Source organism: Chanos chanos, chromosome 2, assembly GCF_902362185.1.
Source record: "Chanos chanos chromosome 2, fChaCha1.1, whole genome shotgun sequence".
In the NCBI taxonomy this organism is placed as follows: domain Eukaryota; kingdom Metazoa; phylum Chordata; class Actinopteri; order Gonorynchiformes; family Chanidae; genus Chanos; species Chanos chanos.
In genome coordinates, this window is record NC_044496.1 from 44462743 (window position 1) to 44479430 (window position 16688).

The following is a 16688-nucleotide window of genomic DNA, read 5'->3' on the forward strand; positions in this document are numbered from 1 at the left end:
ACTGTCTCACAGATGTCAACTTGTGAACTGGGGACTGTAGAGATGTTTGGTTTTTGTTTGTTTGTTTGTTTGTTTGTTTGCATAATATATTTGTGTAGGAAGGATTAGATTTTATTCATATATGCTAGAGACAGGCAGTTTTCTCCACTCCCGGCTGTTCTCTGAGTAATATCACCTGTCATAGCCATTCATTCATTCATTCATTCATTCTTGTGTGTGCGTGTGTATGGTGTGTGTGTGTGTGTGTATGTGTGTGTGGGAAGGGGACTGTTAGGGTTGTTGTACATACACATACAGTTGCACACTCAGATATTGGGCAGGCAGTGTGGTGACTGTGCACGCAGAAGTTAAAATCCTCAACTTTAACTACAAAGTATGCACAGCACAGACTGTGTGTGTGTGTGTGCTTTGTGAATGCATGTTTATGTTTCCCTGTTGTGAAATGGTTTTCTACTTTATTTGAAATCTGTTCTGGCAGCTATAGTTTGAGGATGACTGTGTGGTTGGTTTTAATAGAGGCAATTAAATTTCACAAACCCAGATGGACATACACTCACAGACACATACGCTTGCATATCAAACCTCAGAGACCTTAGATCTTTGGGTGGAATGTAGTTCCTAATTAAAATGAAACAATGTGTTTGAATTTAATTTTGTCTTTAATTAATCATTTGTTGTGCATGTATTATAAAGTTCGGTAAGCTGTCAGTTTGCCTTTGATGTCAAAATTGGACGGTCAGTCTCCACAGTTATGGCAGAGTGCTTCAGACACTTCCCACAAAGTTGAATCTCATTATAATTAGCTCTGGGTCCATATGTAGCACTGATAAGCGTTCTCTGTGTGTCCTCTAAAGGGATTTTGTGTTTGTACTAAGTGTGTTCCGGAATATTCCAGAATCTGAATTTCGGTAGTTGAGGGATATGAATATAAAACAGTAATGTACCTGCATAGGTGTAATCTCTCTCGAGGTCTCCTGATATGTTCAGTTTCTGCGTTTGTATTCATGTCTGTGCTTGTGTCTTAATGGGACTGGACGCATGTGCTGAGCATTGTGGGGATGTGATTGATTGAACCACAATGTGCAATTGGTATTTCAGAACAGGCAAGGCTTCAAACAACAACAAACAGGGATGCATTGGCAAGACAAACTGGATAAGTGGAGTCATGAAACTACCTTGACAGACCAGGCAAATAAATGATACAATGAATGCAGCTTAGAAACTAAAGCTGAGCATTTAGGGATACACACACACACACACACACAGAGGAGAATGAGGAGTTGGTGAAGAAGCAACAGGTAAATATAATAATTAGTCTGAGTGCAACACTGGTGATTAGTAGGCCAGTGAAATGTAGCAATGACTGACAGGAGTGTGGAAAGGCTGAGATGAAGGTGTGACAATTTGTTTGTTGGTGTGTGTGTGTGTGTGTAAGTTCCTTCAGGTCCAGTAGGTAAATGACATGTCACATACGTGCTGTGTGGGGAAAAATGGGATATGGCAATCAGTGGTTTCTAGTCAATCTGCTCCCAGAGGAAAGGAGAGAAAATAAGCTGACAGATAAGTAACATCTCTCACAGCTGAGCTTCTGGCAGAAAGAGGGAGCAGGAGAAGGAGGAGGAGGAGGTAGATGAGGAGTTGATTGGATGTTTTCTCTGTGGAGAACAAAAAACAGGTCAAACCTGATTGGTTGGGATGAAATGGTTAAGTATGGATATAGTGCTCTGTATGACTGGGAGAGGTCTGGCCTGGTCTTATTTTTTAATGAAAATGAAAATTAACCCTCTTTCTGCCACTTTCAAATTAGATTATGTCGATTTAATCCGCTGGTAGAACGAAGACAAAGCATTCTCTAGGGACATACAGAGTCTGTGATCACTGTTTGGATCTGTTGGCACATTCTAGCTGTAGGCATGTAGTCATCAGTAGAGCTGACATTTGTTAATGTGGCCTAGACAATCTCCTTAAGTGAGTTGAAAATATGAGGGAACTTAGACATGTTAGGACTATTTTTGTTCTTGTATTACACTTACTATGCTACATGTTATGCATGTATAAGACATATTACTCACAGATTATTCACACATTACACAACAATTGCATGCAGACTGTGCACACATTACACAACAATAGGATACCTTGTACACACAGATTACACAGTGATTATACATGTAATTTACTCTGAGGTGATATGTTACACATACTGACATGGCATACTCTCTCTCTCTCTCTCTCTCTCTCTCTCTCACACACACACACAAATACACACATATACACAAGATATGATTGTAGCTAGTGAAAGTCATACTTTTTCCAGCTACAGACAGCAATAATTTTCGTTTCTCTTTCAATTCTATCTTCCTGAGGAAACACTGACTATTAAATTGAATGCTCTGTTTTAATATTGTATTTTTCATGACGTCAGAAAAGCATATGTTTTCAATTTTCAAATTAAACTTAATTTCATCAAATCCTTAAGACTTTGGGAAAAGGGGGCTATTGCATATTTGTGGGTTTGTGAGAGAGGAGTCAGTAATGAAAGATGACTGTGCGACCATGCGTGGCATGACTGCACAGACAGCCTGCTTTTATGAAGGCATTTGAGTATTATATGATTTTATTAATGAAGCTCTCTTTGAAGCTTTGCTCAGTGAATCTATACAGTTTTAGATATATTTATCCATATCTGTGTTATTGTGGTATAGTTTGCTCTGGACAAGTTATTACAGATTCTTTGGTTAGAGTTAAGGTTAGGGTGAGGGTTAGGGACAGGTTAGTATTCTGTAGTTACAAGAAACTGCAAGTCAATGGGAATTCCCCACTTAGATATCAATACAAACTTGTGTGTGTGTGTGTTATTACAGATTCAAGACTTTGTGTGTGTGTGTTTTAGGTAAAGCTAGCTTACTGAGGGTCGCGACCTGACTGCACACTCACAGTGTGTGTGTGTGTTATTACAGATTTAAGACTTTGTGTGTGTGTGTTAGGTAAAGCTAGCTTACTGAGGGTCGCGACCTGACTGCACACTCACAGTGTGTGTGTGTGTGTTATTACAGATTCAAGACTCTGTGTGTGCGTGTGTAGTCTGTGTGTGCATGTTTGTTCGTGCGTGTGCGCACGTGTGTGCGTGTGCATGTGTGTGTGTGTGTGTGTGTGTGTGTGTGTGTGTGTGTGTGTGTGTGTGTGTGTGTGTTAACACAGTTAGTCATTATTACTCCAGTAAATCATGTTAACACAAGTCACACATCATTTATTTAGTCATTACTGAGACACAAGTCATTGATTAAGTTGTAGAGGCTGGTTGAATTAGCTGCCTGTAGAAAAACACATGCTTGAATGTGTGTACTCTGCCATTGTTAAGTGTGTATGTTTGTATAATTATATTTAAATGTGTATATCTTTGTTGTAGTGTTGTGTGATAATATACGTGTGTGTTTTTGGTTTTTGAGACATGTGTGACAATCTCTAGGCACTCTGTGCATGTGTATGTGTGTATGCACATACATGTTTGTATTGTTATTTATAATAGTGTGTGGGTGATGGATATATACATAATAATACTTTATGTGTTTGTATATGTTAGTATATTGTAACAGACACAGCAGAAGAGATTCATGGTTTTGTGCAATCTGTACAAGCTACTGTAAATATATTGGCATTGTCTAGAAAGGCTGAAGTAAAAGGGATGGATCGAAGCCCTTTTTATTCAGCAACATATTTGCATATTGTGGCCTGTTTACTCAGAGTCCATATAGGGCTAATATACAGTACCTGCAATCCAGAGGAGGGTGGGCTCCCCCCTCTGAGCTTTGGGTCATCTCAAGGTTTCTGTATAGTCTAAGGAAGGTTTACACACACACACACATACACACACACACACACACCACACAGTGTTCATAGAATTGTTCCAATCTTCGATTTTACAATACACTTGCTGTGGGTTGTTGTCTGTTAGGATGATGAGTGTGTCAGAACAGGTGCCTTAGTACATTCTCATAGTGTGTTGTGTATTTAAACCAACATCATCTGGTCTTCTAATCACTATCATGACTAATACAGACTGACCACACTTAAAGGATTACAAGTATACTTGTGAGTGAAACAATGAAAAAAAGGAGAAAGGCCAAAAAGAATGGTGTGACAGAGACAGAGCAGAATGATGAGTATAAATAAATGCTCATCAAACCTAAGCTGCTTTCAGAGATCATCAGGATATGTTATCTTTCTCTCTCTCTCTCTCTCTCTCTCTCTCTCCCTCTCTCTCTCTCTCTCTCTCTCTCACTGACACACACACGCACACGCACACACATACACACACACACACACACACACACACACACACACACACACACACACACGTAGCAGTGTGGCATGCACTGTTAATGTTTGCTGATGTTTCTGAATAAATATCAGCATATTCAGAGTGACAGTCACGGTCACCCGGCTTTATGTTCTGACTGAAATATCCACAGCATGACTGCAGACTCATTTCAGATGATGAGTGAAACATCAGGTCAGTTCCTGCTGTTAATTTGCCTCTTTTAACATTATGCTAATGAGTGCTGGGAAACTTCAAGAGCAGTCAAGCCTGTCACTTGTCCTGTCAATACAGAATTTTAACCTAAGCCAATTAACACAATTTCTGTGGCATCAAGAGCTACAGTAAAGTAGTTTTGGCAGCTTTCCATCTTTCAGTGGGCAAATGGAGGATTTAGGGAATTGTTTTACCATTTAAGTCTATTTCAACGAATAATCATTGTTGCATTTCTTTGACTCTTTTATCATGTAAATGTATTGCACACAGAATGAGATAAACAAAGTTTTATTGGAGCTGTCCATCCAGACCAATACAGCACAAACAGTTCAGCTTTCCACTGCCAACCAATCACGAGTCGGACGATTCTCTTAGAAATGATAATCTATTATATACCGTAAATTCTTAAATAGTGGCCAGGGCCTTTATTTACCTCAGCTGAAGAAATAACCAGGCCTTTATTTGAAATGGGCTATTACTAGAGACAGGCCATTATTTAATGCGTTGCCATGATCCGCAAGATCATAATGCAAACTAAACAGATTGCTTTAAGTTTGTGTGCTATTGTGAAAGTTACAATGTGAGATTTTTTAACTAAGCTGATGCAGTATACATATCTGTATATTGTATCAGCTTGTGTGCAATGCCAATAAAACAGACCGCAAAAAAGCAGATGTTTCATGAGCACTGTAGAATTTTTGCAGATCATTTTAATGTACCAATATTACCTGAATTTGGAGAGAGAAAAAAGAGCACAATTATCGACAGATTAAAATCTGTGGATATAGCAAACGATGCCACAGTTTGCAAAGGACAGTAATTCTATCGCAAAATGAAATTGGTAATCATCTACTATATTTACGTCGATTAGTGTTGATTATTCTGTGAATTATTTGTTTTATTGTTAATCCATGTGAGTTGGAACACTATTGGTATGGTATTTCAGTTGAAAAGTGAAACTAATAGCAACAGAGTGGTGAGTCTAATTACCATATGTTGTTGAACTGATGTACATAATGTGGAAATATGATGCATTTACCACCTGAGCCTTTCTGTAATTCCTGTTTTTTTTTTTTTTTTTTTGCTTTTTTTGTTTTTTTTTCCCCACCAGGCCTGTATTTGGAACTGGCCTTTATTTGCACAAACAGGGCCACTGTTTGAGACCCGGCTTTTATCTGAGAATTTATGGTAACAACATTTCACCTGTCGGTGAAGAATAGTAACGGGCCGTTGCCGAAGAGGAAATGGGAGTTTCTTCACTGGGAGGTTTTTTCAGTACTGAAATGATTTTCTAGCATTCGTGGGAAGTTTTCCCTGTTGGTATAAAGGCTAGAGACAGACTGGGCATGATGGGCATGAGAAATGACATTTTTCCTCCCAAGGGAATCCTTTTCCGTAATCATCATGGCGTCAGAGAAATTCTTTAGAGATTCAGGCAGAGCACAGGGACAGATCAGAGCTCTGTGTGTGTGTATGTGTGTGTGTGTGCATGTGTGTGTATTTCTGTATCCACGTGTATTTCAATTTTGTGTGTGTGTTCAGTGTGCCCCTAGGTTTTGAAATGTGTTCAACAGTTTCTGGTGCTGGTGTTGCACAGTTTATTCAGGAGATCTCTACAAATTCAAGACTATCTGTTTGTGTGTGTGTGTTTGTGTGTGTGTGTGTGTGTGTGAGAGAGAGAGAGAGACAGAGAGAGAGAGAGAGAGAGAGAGAGAGAGAGAGAAAGTGTGTGAGTTTAGTTCTGAAAAATGTGGGTACCTGGAATGAGTCAGTGTGCTGATGTAGGAAGCTGAGTCACCTTCGTGACTTCATCCATTTTAAGGTTCCAGGTCAGTGAGCTAGCCCTAACCCTGCAGCCCCCCCCCCCCCAATCCCTTTATCCATGCTCCTATTGGCTAACTGCCGGGATCATCTCATACTTACCAGTTTCCTTAACTCGCATCAGAGTGTGGGGAGAGATAGAGGAAAGAGCTCAAAGCTAAATCATTGATTTAAATATTTTTTGATTTGTTATGTACACTCTCTCTTTGTTTAAAACGCCCTTTACAGATTTCTGCAACGTGTAGCTTGCCCGCCGACAGACGTTCAAAGTAGATGTCTGATTTTGTTATGCTTTTTCCTGAGCCAGCCGTACAAGATGTTCGCCGCTGTTTGTTTATGTTGCTGCGCCAAAGCGATAGTGCCAAGGAACACCCCAGATCAATCTAAAAAGAGGATAAATATCCACAGCTGTGTTAGTGGGTAGAATTGATGTGTGGAATTTTTCTCTCTGGTGCGAGTGGATGGGATTTGGCAGACTGACATTGTGTGTGAAGTGGCGTCTGTGTGGGTTTGCTTCCCTGCTGTTACTGTGGGAATGTAGCTCCAAGCTCTCTTATGAAGTCTCCTTTTACATGTATCTCTGTGTGTGGCTGGATATGCCGTCAGAGACCTATTTCTTCTCTGGATTGCTTGAAAAATGTGCATATGATAAAGTTAAAGAATATCTGTGCTTCTTTTGGCGATTTGTTTTTCCCTCGCTTCCCTGGGTGATCAGCTTTCTTTAGTGGCTTTATCAGAGAGGCTGATTTGTAAGGGGTAAGAAGTCATGATGGAGGTCATGATGTCCTGTTGGTCTCTTCATTTTTAAGTGTTTCAAAGAGCTGACCTGGCACTGCGCATGTCTATCCATGCATTCATCCATCCATTCATCCATCCTTTCAACCAGCCATCCATCCATCCATTCATCCATCCATCCATCCATCATCTGACTTTATAACCCCTCATTTATGGCTTTGTATGACTGTATGGATTCTTATGAGAAAATACCACAGGATACTACTGCCGTGTTCCCTTTCTCTGGGTGTTTATTCTTGTGGTATAATGTCTAATCTGATTGAAGATGAAAACATGTCGTAGTAATTGCCTTGCTTGGAAACTTTCAAATGTGTATTAAATGCTTTAAATTGGCTTTCAGTAATCAGATTATATCTGATTCGATCCAACAGCACAGGAAGCAGTCGCCTAATGAATGCTTGCCACTGAACAAATACCCAGCGTGACGCCAATTCAAATAGTTTTTGTGGGGCTTCCAAACAGCAAATTAAGTTTATTATTGAAAATCCTGGTGGAGAGGATGATGGAGACCCACAGATTTGATCTCCTCACTCTCAGACTTAGACACAGAAAAGAGCATTACTTACTGAACTGAAATGTATGGACATTTTTCTATTGTTGATTGATAGAGTTCACACTTGATTTGGAGGGAGGGAAGAGGAGAGCCATCTGCTGTACCACTGAAGCAGCAGAGAGGGCTTCAAGATGGCTGTGGCTCAAAAGAGGAGAGCCATGGAGTCAGAAGTAGCTAGCCATCTGGACACAAGCGGGGGTCTGATCAGCCCCGGCTGGGTCACCTGGAGGAGGGTGTATGATGTTGAAAGACCCGAAACACCCGATGATTCCAGGAACATCACTGATGATGTGTCCAGAGGTATCGGTAGATGTATGTACACAGCGTTGTGTTATGCATTTTTTGTGCAATTTTAAATGTTATATTCTGTAGTTTTATTTTTCATTTTGTTGTAATGAGCATGGGTGGCATGGTGGCGCAGTGGGTAGTGCTGTCACCTCACAGCAAGAAGGGTTCTCGGGCTCGATTCCCAGCCGGGCGGCCAGGGTCCTTTCTGTGTGGAGTTTGCATGTTCTCCTCGTGTTTGCGTGGATTTCCTCCCACTGCCCAAAGAATTGGCTTGGTGAATTGGAGACACTAAATTGCCCCAGGTATGAATGTGTGAGTGTGTGTGTCTGCCCTGCGATGGACTGGCGACCTGTCCAGGTTGTTTCCCCACCTTTTGCCCAATGAACGCTGGGATAGGCTCCAGCACCCCCTGAGACCCTAATTAGCATAACCAGCTTTGAAAATGAGCAAGTGAGTGTAATGAGCATGAATGACAATGAAGACAAAGAATCAGTCGTATCCCTCAAATTATTCATCATATTTACTTTAATTGTTTTTTCATGAAAGAAGATCTCTGAAGATGCACTCTTCGCCCCGAGATACGGCCCTCTGAATTACGAGAATTTGACTTAACAGAGAAGTTTAAATTAACACCCCTGCTTCAGTGTGCGTGGCTTTTTTTTTCCCGAACTTATGAGGACTGACTTATTTCTGTGCCCTGGGATCAGCGACCAACGGTGACCTTCATTGCAGTCCCCCTCACCTCCTCTTCCTACCTTCGCATACCATTTCAACTTGTTTGACGATTGTGATAATGTCAGTTGCATTCTTTTGATTGATTTTTTTTTGCCTTTGCTGTTCTGCTTGGTTGATTGGTTGGTTGGTTTTACATTACAGGTTGATGCAGAGAATCACACTGTTGTTCTAATTAGCATAGTCTTAAGTGTAAGGTGCACAACAGCGATGAAAGAGCTTAACTAGAGCGGGTAAGCAGCCATGTAATAGAGTAATTAATGAAAAGAAAATGGATTGTTAGTTTGTATTACATGTTATTTTATATACTGAAGTAACATTTCATGGATCTAGTGTTATTTTAGCACAACTTGGTGTCGATTCAGGGGGCTTAGGACTGTATAAACAGTTTCCCATTTAAATGAATGATAATTACATTTTCAGGTCAAGAATTTGCGTGAAGAGTTTTTTTTTGTTCAGGAACGCCTTGCACTCATAAAGAGGGGAAGAATGTATAGTTTCTCTTTTTCAAGGATGCCTTGGGGAGAGGGAGATTGGGATTGTAAATTGCAGTGTCTCAGAGGCAGCCTATTAAAGAACGGTTTGTTCAAGGGCACTCCAGCAGTGGTCCTCAGCAGGGCTATGAACCTGGAGTGCTATGGCTACTGATGCATTCCTTAGCACCCACTTCTGTACCGGGAATACTGTTTTTCAGTATCCCAATAAATGCCCCCTCATGAATGTAGTTCTACATAATAACTCGAGGTACCAACAAGCAGGCCTGTGACGTATAATGTAATAGAGGAACATCACACACCAACACAATTTCTTTATATTCTGCTGATGTCATTAGGGATCATTATTAGCTGATTTAGAGGTTCTACTGCTCATTAATGATTCACTCCTTTACCCATTATTACTCATGTTCTATCTGGCCATCTCTAGAGAGCCTTCCTCTGGCTACACTTTGAAGAAGCAGGGAGGCTCAACATGGCAGGGGTCCCAACCTAACCTGGGAGCATAGCCAGTTCAATTTAAACAGCACCTCTGGTTCAACCTTCATTAATCCCTTCAATCCAAACTGCCCCCGTGGCCCCAGTTCTGTCCCTGCTGAGTCAGGTCAGAGGAGCACAGAGCTGCCGCCTGGAGGACTGGGAGCTTCTCCTAGTGAGATTTATCACACAATTTACCCTAGAACTCCACTCATCACTTCTCTCTGATTACTTCAATTTCTGACAACTCAATTTTCTCCAGTCCTGAAACTCATTTTTCTTTCTGTTGTCTTTTCATTTTTGTCTTTTTTGTTGTTGTTGTTGTTTTTAGTGTTTTTGCCTGTAATTTTTTCTTGTCTATTAACTTTCAAATTTCCAGTAGCAAAACAAATTATTAGGGAGTGTTTTTTTTTTTTAATCCAAAGCATGAATGAATTTTTGCCTCTATGAGTGATGTCTACAATACAGGTTCATTATGACCCAGCTGGATGTGCAGGTATTGGTGTAGTGTTTAAGCTGTCTGTAACGAGTGGTTCTGTTGTGTGATTGGTTGTGCAGGAGAACAGGTGGAACTTCTTGTTTGCATTCCTAGCGGTGCCTGCTCTGTTGCAGCTATGTGTCCTGCCCTTCCTGCCTGAGAGTCCTAGATTCCTGCTAATGGAACGCAGAGATGAAGCACGTGCCGAAAAAGGTATCGCCCCCCATCCCCCATCATTAATCAATCACCACACAACCTCAAAACATCAGCATTTCAGTTATCACCATATGTCACCACAACATAAAGTACATGCTTTAGTATGGCATGTTTGTCAAACACTATTATACCTCATCATATTAAAAATTATTCCACCTTGGAGATTGAGGGGACAAAGATATCAGTAGCAGAGACACTCAGGAAGAAAATTCTTTACATTTCAAAAGAGTGAATCCTTTTTTTCAGGAGAATACCATACATAGAGCTTGATTAGCTCTGCTTGAATTGCCGTGTAATTAAAAAGCCCCTTTGATCCAGACTGCAAAACATTGCACAGGTTTTGAATCCATATGCTTGGTTCTGTAAGCAGAAAAAAAATATAAAAACGGTTCCCATATTTAATGTCCTCATCCAGTTCTCTGTAGTTTGGTTATAGAAAAAAAAAGAATAATGTGTGATGGAATCATGAGATGACTCTGCATAGTTCTGTGAGTGACTAAGAGTGATACACAAATATGCTGATATATTGGACTACTAGACTGCTAGATGTTTGTGTCAGAAAAAGAAATAAAACCTCATTATTAGCCAGCCAACGTCTTACCACATGGTTTAGTACACAGTCTCAGTCAAATAGTACAATGACTCATCATGGTAAATAGCACCCCACCTCGCTATACAAGATTTTACCCCTTGAAGTACAACATTGTAACATACTGTGGTAAACGTGCCTCTGAATTTTCTCAGTGAGTATGTCACGTGTGCTGGAGTGGGACTTTCATATCATCCAGTGAATTATTGGTTTCCTTAACGTTGCTGTATACTGTACACCATGTTTCACCATTTAAGTTGAAATACTTTGAATCACTGATCACTTTCCCAGCTGAAAAAAAAATCCCCGTACATACAAAAGCTCCTTTAAGGGGAAACAATAAAGCAAAATGCTCCCTCAGTCTCTGTTTCCTTTTTCTCTTGTCTCTGACACAGTTTGATGAATGTTCTGCGTTTTATTTTACACTTTAGTGGAGAACAGAAGCGAGTGAGCATGGCGCGGTAAGGGATTTGGAGCTTGGCCTCTCTTTCATTTGAAGTTCTCTCTCATACTTCATTGATGATGCGTCCCTAAGCGCAAAGACAGACCCCGCCCTCCCAAAAGGCTCAGGTCCCTCTCATGTCCGAGTGTGTGTCAGCTGGAAGATAGCGTACAGGTGATTTGTGCTTTGGTGTAGGTTGGAGGGGTTTTGTGTGTGTTTATTGAACCTTTGTGTCAAGAAACATGGACAAAAAACGCTGACAGAATGGGGTTATGCACTGAACACTGAGTTGAAGACTGTCAAAGCAAAAGCAAACTTTGCTGTTTGCTGATTTTTTTTTTTCTTATGGTACCATCAGATCCCGGGGTTCACTTGACTCTGGAAGACGCTGTTAGCCTGTACTACATGCTCTGTCAAGCTCTTTCCTGCCTGTATGGTACTACTGAACCCCAGAGAGTTGAACTTTTAAACAGCTCTGTATTGGAGTGTTTCTGAGTGTGTAAGCACTACTAGTCTGATGTGTAAGCACTACTAGTCTGATGTGCTGTGTGTTCCTCTCTCGGCAGATGTTTTAGCGGAGAATTGGAGAAACCATGACTCCACATATAGATCTTTCAAAAGGAGAGAATGCAAATTATGTTGTAACATATTCATATTTATAATATGTTCATATTCTACCAAGACAACAAACAATATGATAGATTTCCCTTCACAGAATGTCACCTGCTTCAGTATTTTATAGTACCAAAATATTTTTTAATCTTAAACTGTAACTGTAACCATAGTAACTGTGGTCAGAGAGCACTGGCTGTCGTAACAGTAGAGAAGAACCCTATTTGTGTGTGTTTGTGGGTTTTTTCCTTCTCTCCTTTTTGAAACTTGTTTGATCCAACAATTCACAAGTTTATTGTGCTGTTGGACTGCTCCACTTTATAATTTGCTTTAGATCTCAAGAAAACTTTTGATCAAAGCTTTGAGCCTTTCAAGCAAAACCAGTAATTGACGTAAATCCATGAAAAAGCTAGTCAATACAGGGTTTGCGCAAGCTGTCGTAGACATTTGCAACAGGAAGGAAATCCTCTCCTGTCCACTGTCCAACTTTTTCATCGGAAATGAACTTTTCTCCCGGGATTGTGTTTTTATATTCAAATCAGTCTCACATCACATTATTGTATCTGTAGTTCTCCCGTGAAACTTTGAGCGGTTCTGCCAGCAGTCAGCTAAGAGAACAGTTTGAGCTTGGTGTTGACTGAGTTAATATTCCTGCTGTCATGTCGCATTATCTGTGGCAGTCAGCATAGCCACGAAGATGATGGCTCTGGCTGGTTTGCCTTTAACACATTCCAGCTCCATATGTTTATATTTTCAGCCCCACACCTTCGTGAAAGGACGCTCTAACCTCTCATTCAATGCTCTTTCTCTCTGTTTGTGTGCCCGAAGGAGCAGGTTATTGCTTAGATTCAACCTGTTTGTCTGATTGTGTTTTTTAGCCTTGAAATCAATACCAAGGGAGATTTTTCCACCTGCATACAGTTTAAATTAGTCCTTAAAACTCTCCAGATATATGCAAAAAGAGTCTTTGTGAAGAGACTGCAGTCACTGTCATTGTAATGATAAAGAAAAAAAAAGTATTTACGTTCATAAAGGTGTGCAGAATGTATCATTCAGCAGTGGAACTAGGGAATGATTCATAAGCTTGTCACGTAACATACAGTTTGAAGCATGGATATGTGACATCTTGTGATGTGTATCAAGCTCATAAATTATATTCATGAAATTATCATTGCCTTGGCATAGATAAATAGGTAAACATTCAATGAATCATGAGTCATTTTACAGCGCACAGTATGCAGTTTGTTAACCTTATAAACATGCCTCAAAGCTGAGCTCCGGTTGCAAAAGTATTGAACCACCAGTCAGGCATTCTGTATCTATAAAACTTTAATGTTATGTCTTCTTTCTTCAGAAAGGGGGCTGAATATTTTTTTAACTGAATTGTACAGAGGCAAAAATGACCTTTTTGTTCTATGGTTTTCTTGTCAGTCAAAGCTTACGAGATATTGCCACCTGTACTATCCTAAGGGATTAAGTACTTCAAAAAATGCAGATAAAATGTCCCATTCTGTCTCACACTCTCTCTCTCTCTCTCTCTCTCTCTCTCTCTCTCTCTCTCTCTTTGTGGTTTGTGGAATCCTCCATGACTTCCAGTGCAAACTGACATTTCTCCTTCACCTCTTCCTATATCCTCCTCACGCATATCTGTTGCTGTTTTACCTTTCTTTTGTAATGCCTTACATTCCTCCCTCTCCTATCTCCCTCTTTCTCTATCTCTGCCCCTCTCTCCGTTCCCGTGGAACCTTTCAGAGACAGTGGGAGATGGTGTGTGTTCTGTTGATAAAATTGTGTATTGTGTTCACTTCCTCTCCTGATACAGTGAGCATTTCTGCTGGATGAACAATGGTCGAAAGTCTGCCAGCAACAGTATTCCAGTTCTCTCTCTCTCTCTCTCTCTCTCTCTCTTACACACACACACACACACACACACAAACACACACACAAACACACAGTCTCTCTCTTTCTTCTTCCCTGCTTATCTCTCTTTCCATCCTATCATACAACTTCAAACATTCTGCACCGTAGCCATCCTTGTCTCGCTATGTGTCCATTAATACCAATAACATAAGCCACCATACACACAGACCCAAGCAAGACTGATGTGTATGAGTCACACAGACATATGCAAATCTCACTCCAAATTAAAACCCAGCTCTGTTAAATAAACAGAGCCGATGTTAGGAGAGTGACAGATTTGAACAGGAGGAGGTTCAGTATTAGACCGCTCTCATACAGGGACTTCATCATGTCGCGGTTTGATATGAAGATGAGAGGTGGACAGGGTGGGGAGCTCTTCAGAACCTTTAAGAAACTGTATAATTCACACAGAGTCAGTTTCAAGGGCACCTTTCTGTTGAAAGCAGTCATGACGTTATCGCTCTCTCTCTCTCTCTCTCTCTCTTTTTTTTTCTTGTATGTGTGTGGATATGGGTTTGTATGTGGATGTATATATGGGTTTTTGTGTGTGTGTGTGTGTGTGTGTGTGTGTCAGCCTTCCAGGCATTCCTGGGTAAGAAGGACGTTACTGAAGAGTTGGAAGAAGTTCAAGCTGAAAGTCGAGCTGAGAACACAGTCCAAATAGCGTCAGTGCTACAGCTACTGCGGAATCCTGCTCTCCGCTGGCAACTCATCACTGTCATCACCACCATGGCCTGTTATCAGCTCTGTGGCCTGAATGCTGTGAGTATACACACCTGCTCATATTATACTGAGACAATAACACAAACAGGGGTTTGAGTTATTGCAGTTATGGGCACCATGTGATGTGGTCGCTAGATATCAGCTTTCTGTTGGCATGACAAAGTGCCAGTAATCATATTAACACGCTGTCTCGAGTGTATTACTACAATCATAAAATCATCCCACAGGTCCATATACATTGTTATCGAATAACAAAGCACAAATGAGATTACATACAAAATATGGTAAGTTTAGCTAAATTCGATAAAAGTCATTACTCCCTGGAAAATGGCCCAGTTGACATTTCTTTGAGGAACATTGAAAAAGTGCTTTTTGGGGACAGTTATTTTGCAGCAAGCAAAAGCCATGTGAATTAATATCAAAAGTGACTTGCTTTGAATGTTTTTACTGTATTTCTGTCATGCTTTTTCCACATCCATGCAGTCAGTAATATAGGTCAACCAATCAAGACAGTGAACTGGATCTTATTGTTATACAATGAAGACTCTATTACACAGTAAATCACAATAGTGTGGCCTTAACACCATGAGTGTTGTCAAGGATGCAGTAGGCCTAAGATGGAGAATAAAACTATTTTAATGCTTTTTTGAGTTGAATATCAAATTACCATAATCTGCCAATAATTTGTTAATCTCAGTTTAACAAGTTTACCTTTAAGATTTTTGCATTAAGACAAAGCTTTCAGTTGACAGACTAGTACAATTCGTACAGTTTGAAAGTACTGACCATCTGAAATGTTAAGATCTCAATAAATCAGTTAAGCGTCCAACCTTCTGCCATTCTTACACCCTTAATACGAGTCAATATTTATACAAGATTTATGTACAACTATAAAATGGAAATTTAAATTCTTCCGCCAAACTTCAATACGGAATGCTAATCAGTGTGGCTTTTTAAAGTTTATGTGTCTCATATGGATATGTCCATATTTGACAGTTAAGAGGATTATCTCAGTTTCAACTTTTTTTTCTCCTTAACTTTAATCTCTTTTTACTTTAATATTTTTCTTTTTTTTTTTTTTTGGTGAGGAGAAAACAACATAGCTGTGATTTGTTTTTAATGTTTTAAAAAGCTTTAAAGAAGAAATAATACAAAACAAAAATAGAAAAAGAAAAAATGAAAAACAGACCACACAGTACAGTTTGCTTTTATGATAAGTTGTTTTCTGTGTTCTCTGAGCAGTCTGACTCATAATTATGCAAAGTCTCAAGACACTGGAGATGGCCTGTGTTCTACAGCAGTGGTTGGCTTTGATTCCAACCCTAGAGACTGTAGCAGCATCACAACACTAGAACAGAGGTGTGGGAAACCAATACAGCACTCATGGCCAAGTACCGCATAGCAGCTAGCACTTCAACCAGCCGACAGAGATTCACAAGCACAGTTTAAGTGTTGCCCAGACTGGTTCTCCAAAGGGTGAGATTGTCATGTTTTCATACGAAAAAGCAACTCCTCAAGGATTGTGCACCTTTGTGAACTTGACTCAGTCTGATTTACATGATCCACAGCGCTTTGAAAGCATGCTGCTCTGACATCCCGATGTTATTCTCACAAATTAATTTGATTTAGAACAGTGGACATGCAGCTGATATCACTAATGACCAGATTGTCACAAGCTACAATGTGTTTACATTGAGGCACATACACACACACACACACACACACAAATATACACACTAATGGCACTTCATTTTCGTCTGTGTCTGTGATGTTAAAGTTTCTCAGCTAGCGGAGCAAAAAAATACTTACATCTACACATAACAGTGTAATTTTTCCCTTTTACAATAGACTTGAGAGAAGTAAAGTTTGTTTTACTTGCATTTAAAAAAAACTGACCGTGTTCAAGCAATCAAAGCATGGTTAATGAAAAGAAAACAGGGCAAGGATACAATCAGCTGAAAATCAAATGCATGTAAAAAGGATAAGTTGCGTAAAAACTGAGGCCAACCAAAGA

At 40.0% G+C, this 16688-nt stretch overlaps 1 protein-coding gene across 1 annotated transcript in view; it reads left to right on the top strand.

Annotated features, from left to right (window-relative positions):
* slc2a9l2 (solute carrier family 2 member 9, like 2) overlaps nucleotides 1-16688 on the top strand; it is a 92765-nt gene that overhangs the window by 26156 nt on the left and 49921 nt on the right. The window contains exons 7-8 of the mRNA XM_030766051.1: nucleotides 10253-10385; nucleotides 14526-14713. Coding sequence (XP_030621911.1) covers nucleotides 10253-10385; nucleotides 14526-14713 — 321 coding nt within the window. The remainder of the gene's footprint in view (nucleotides 1-10252; nucleotides 10386-14525; nucleotides 14714-16688) is intronic.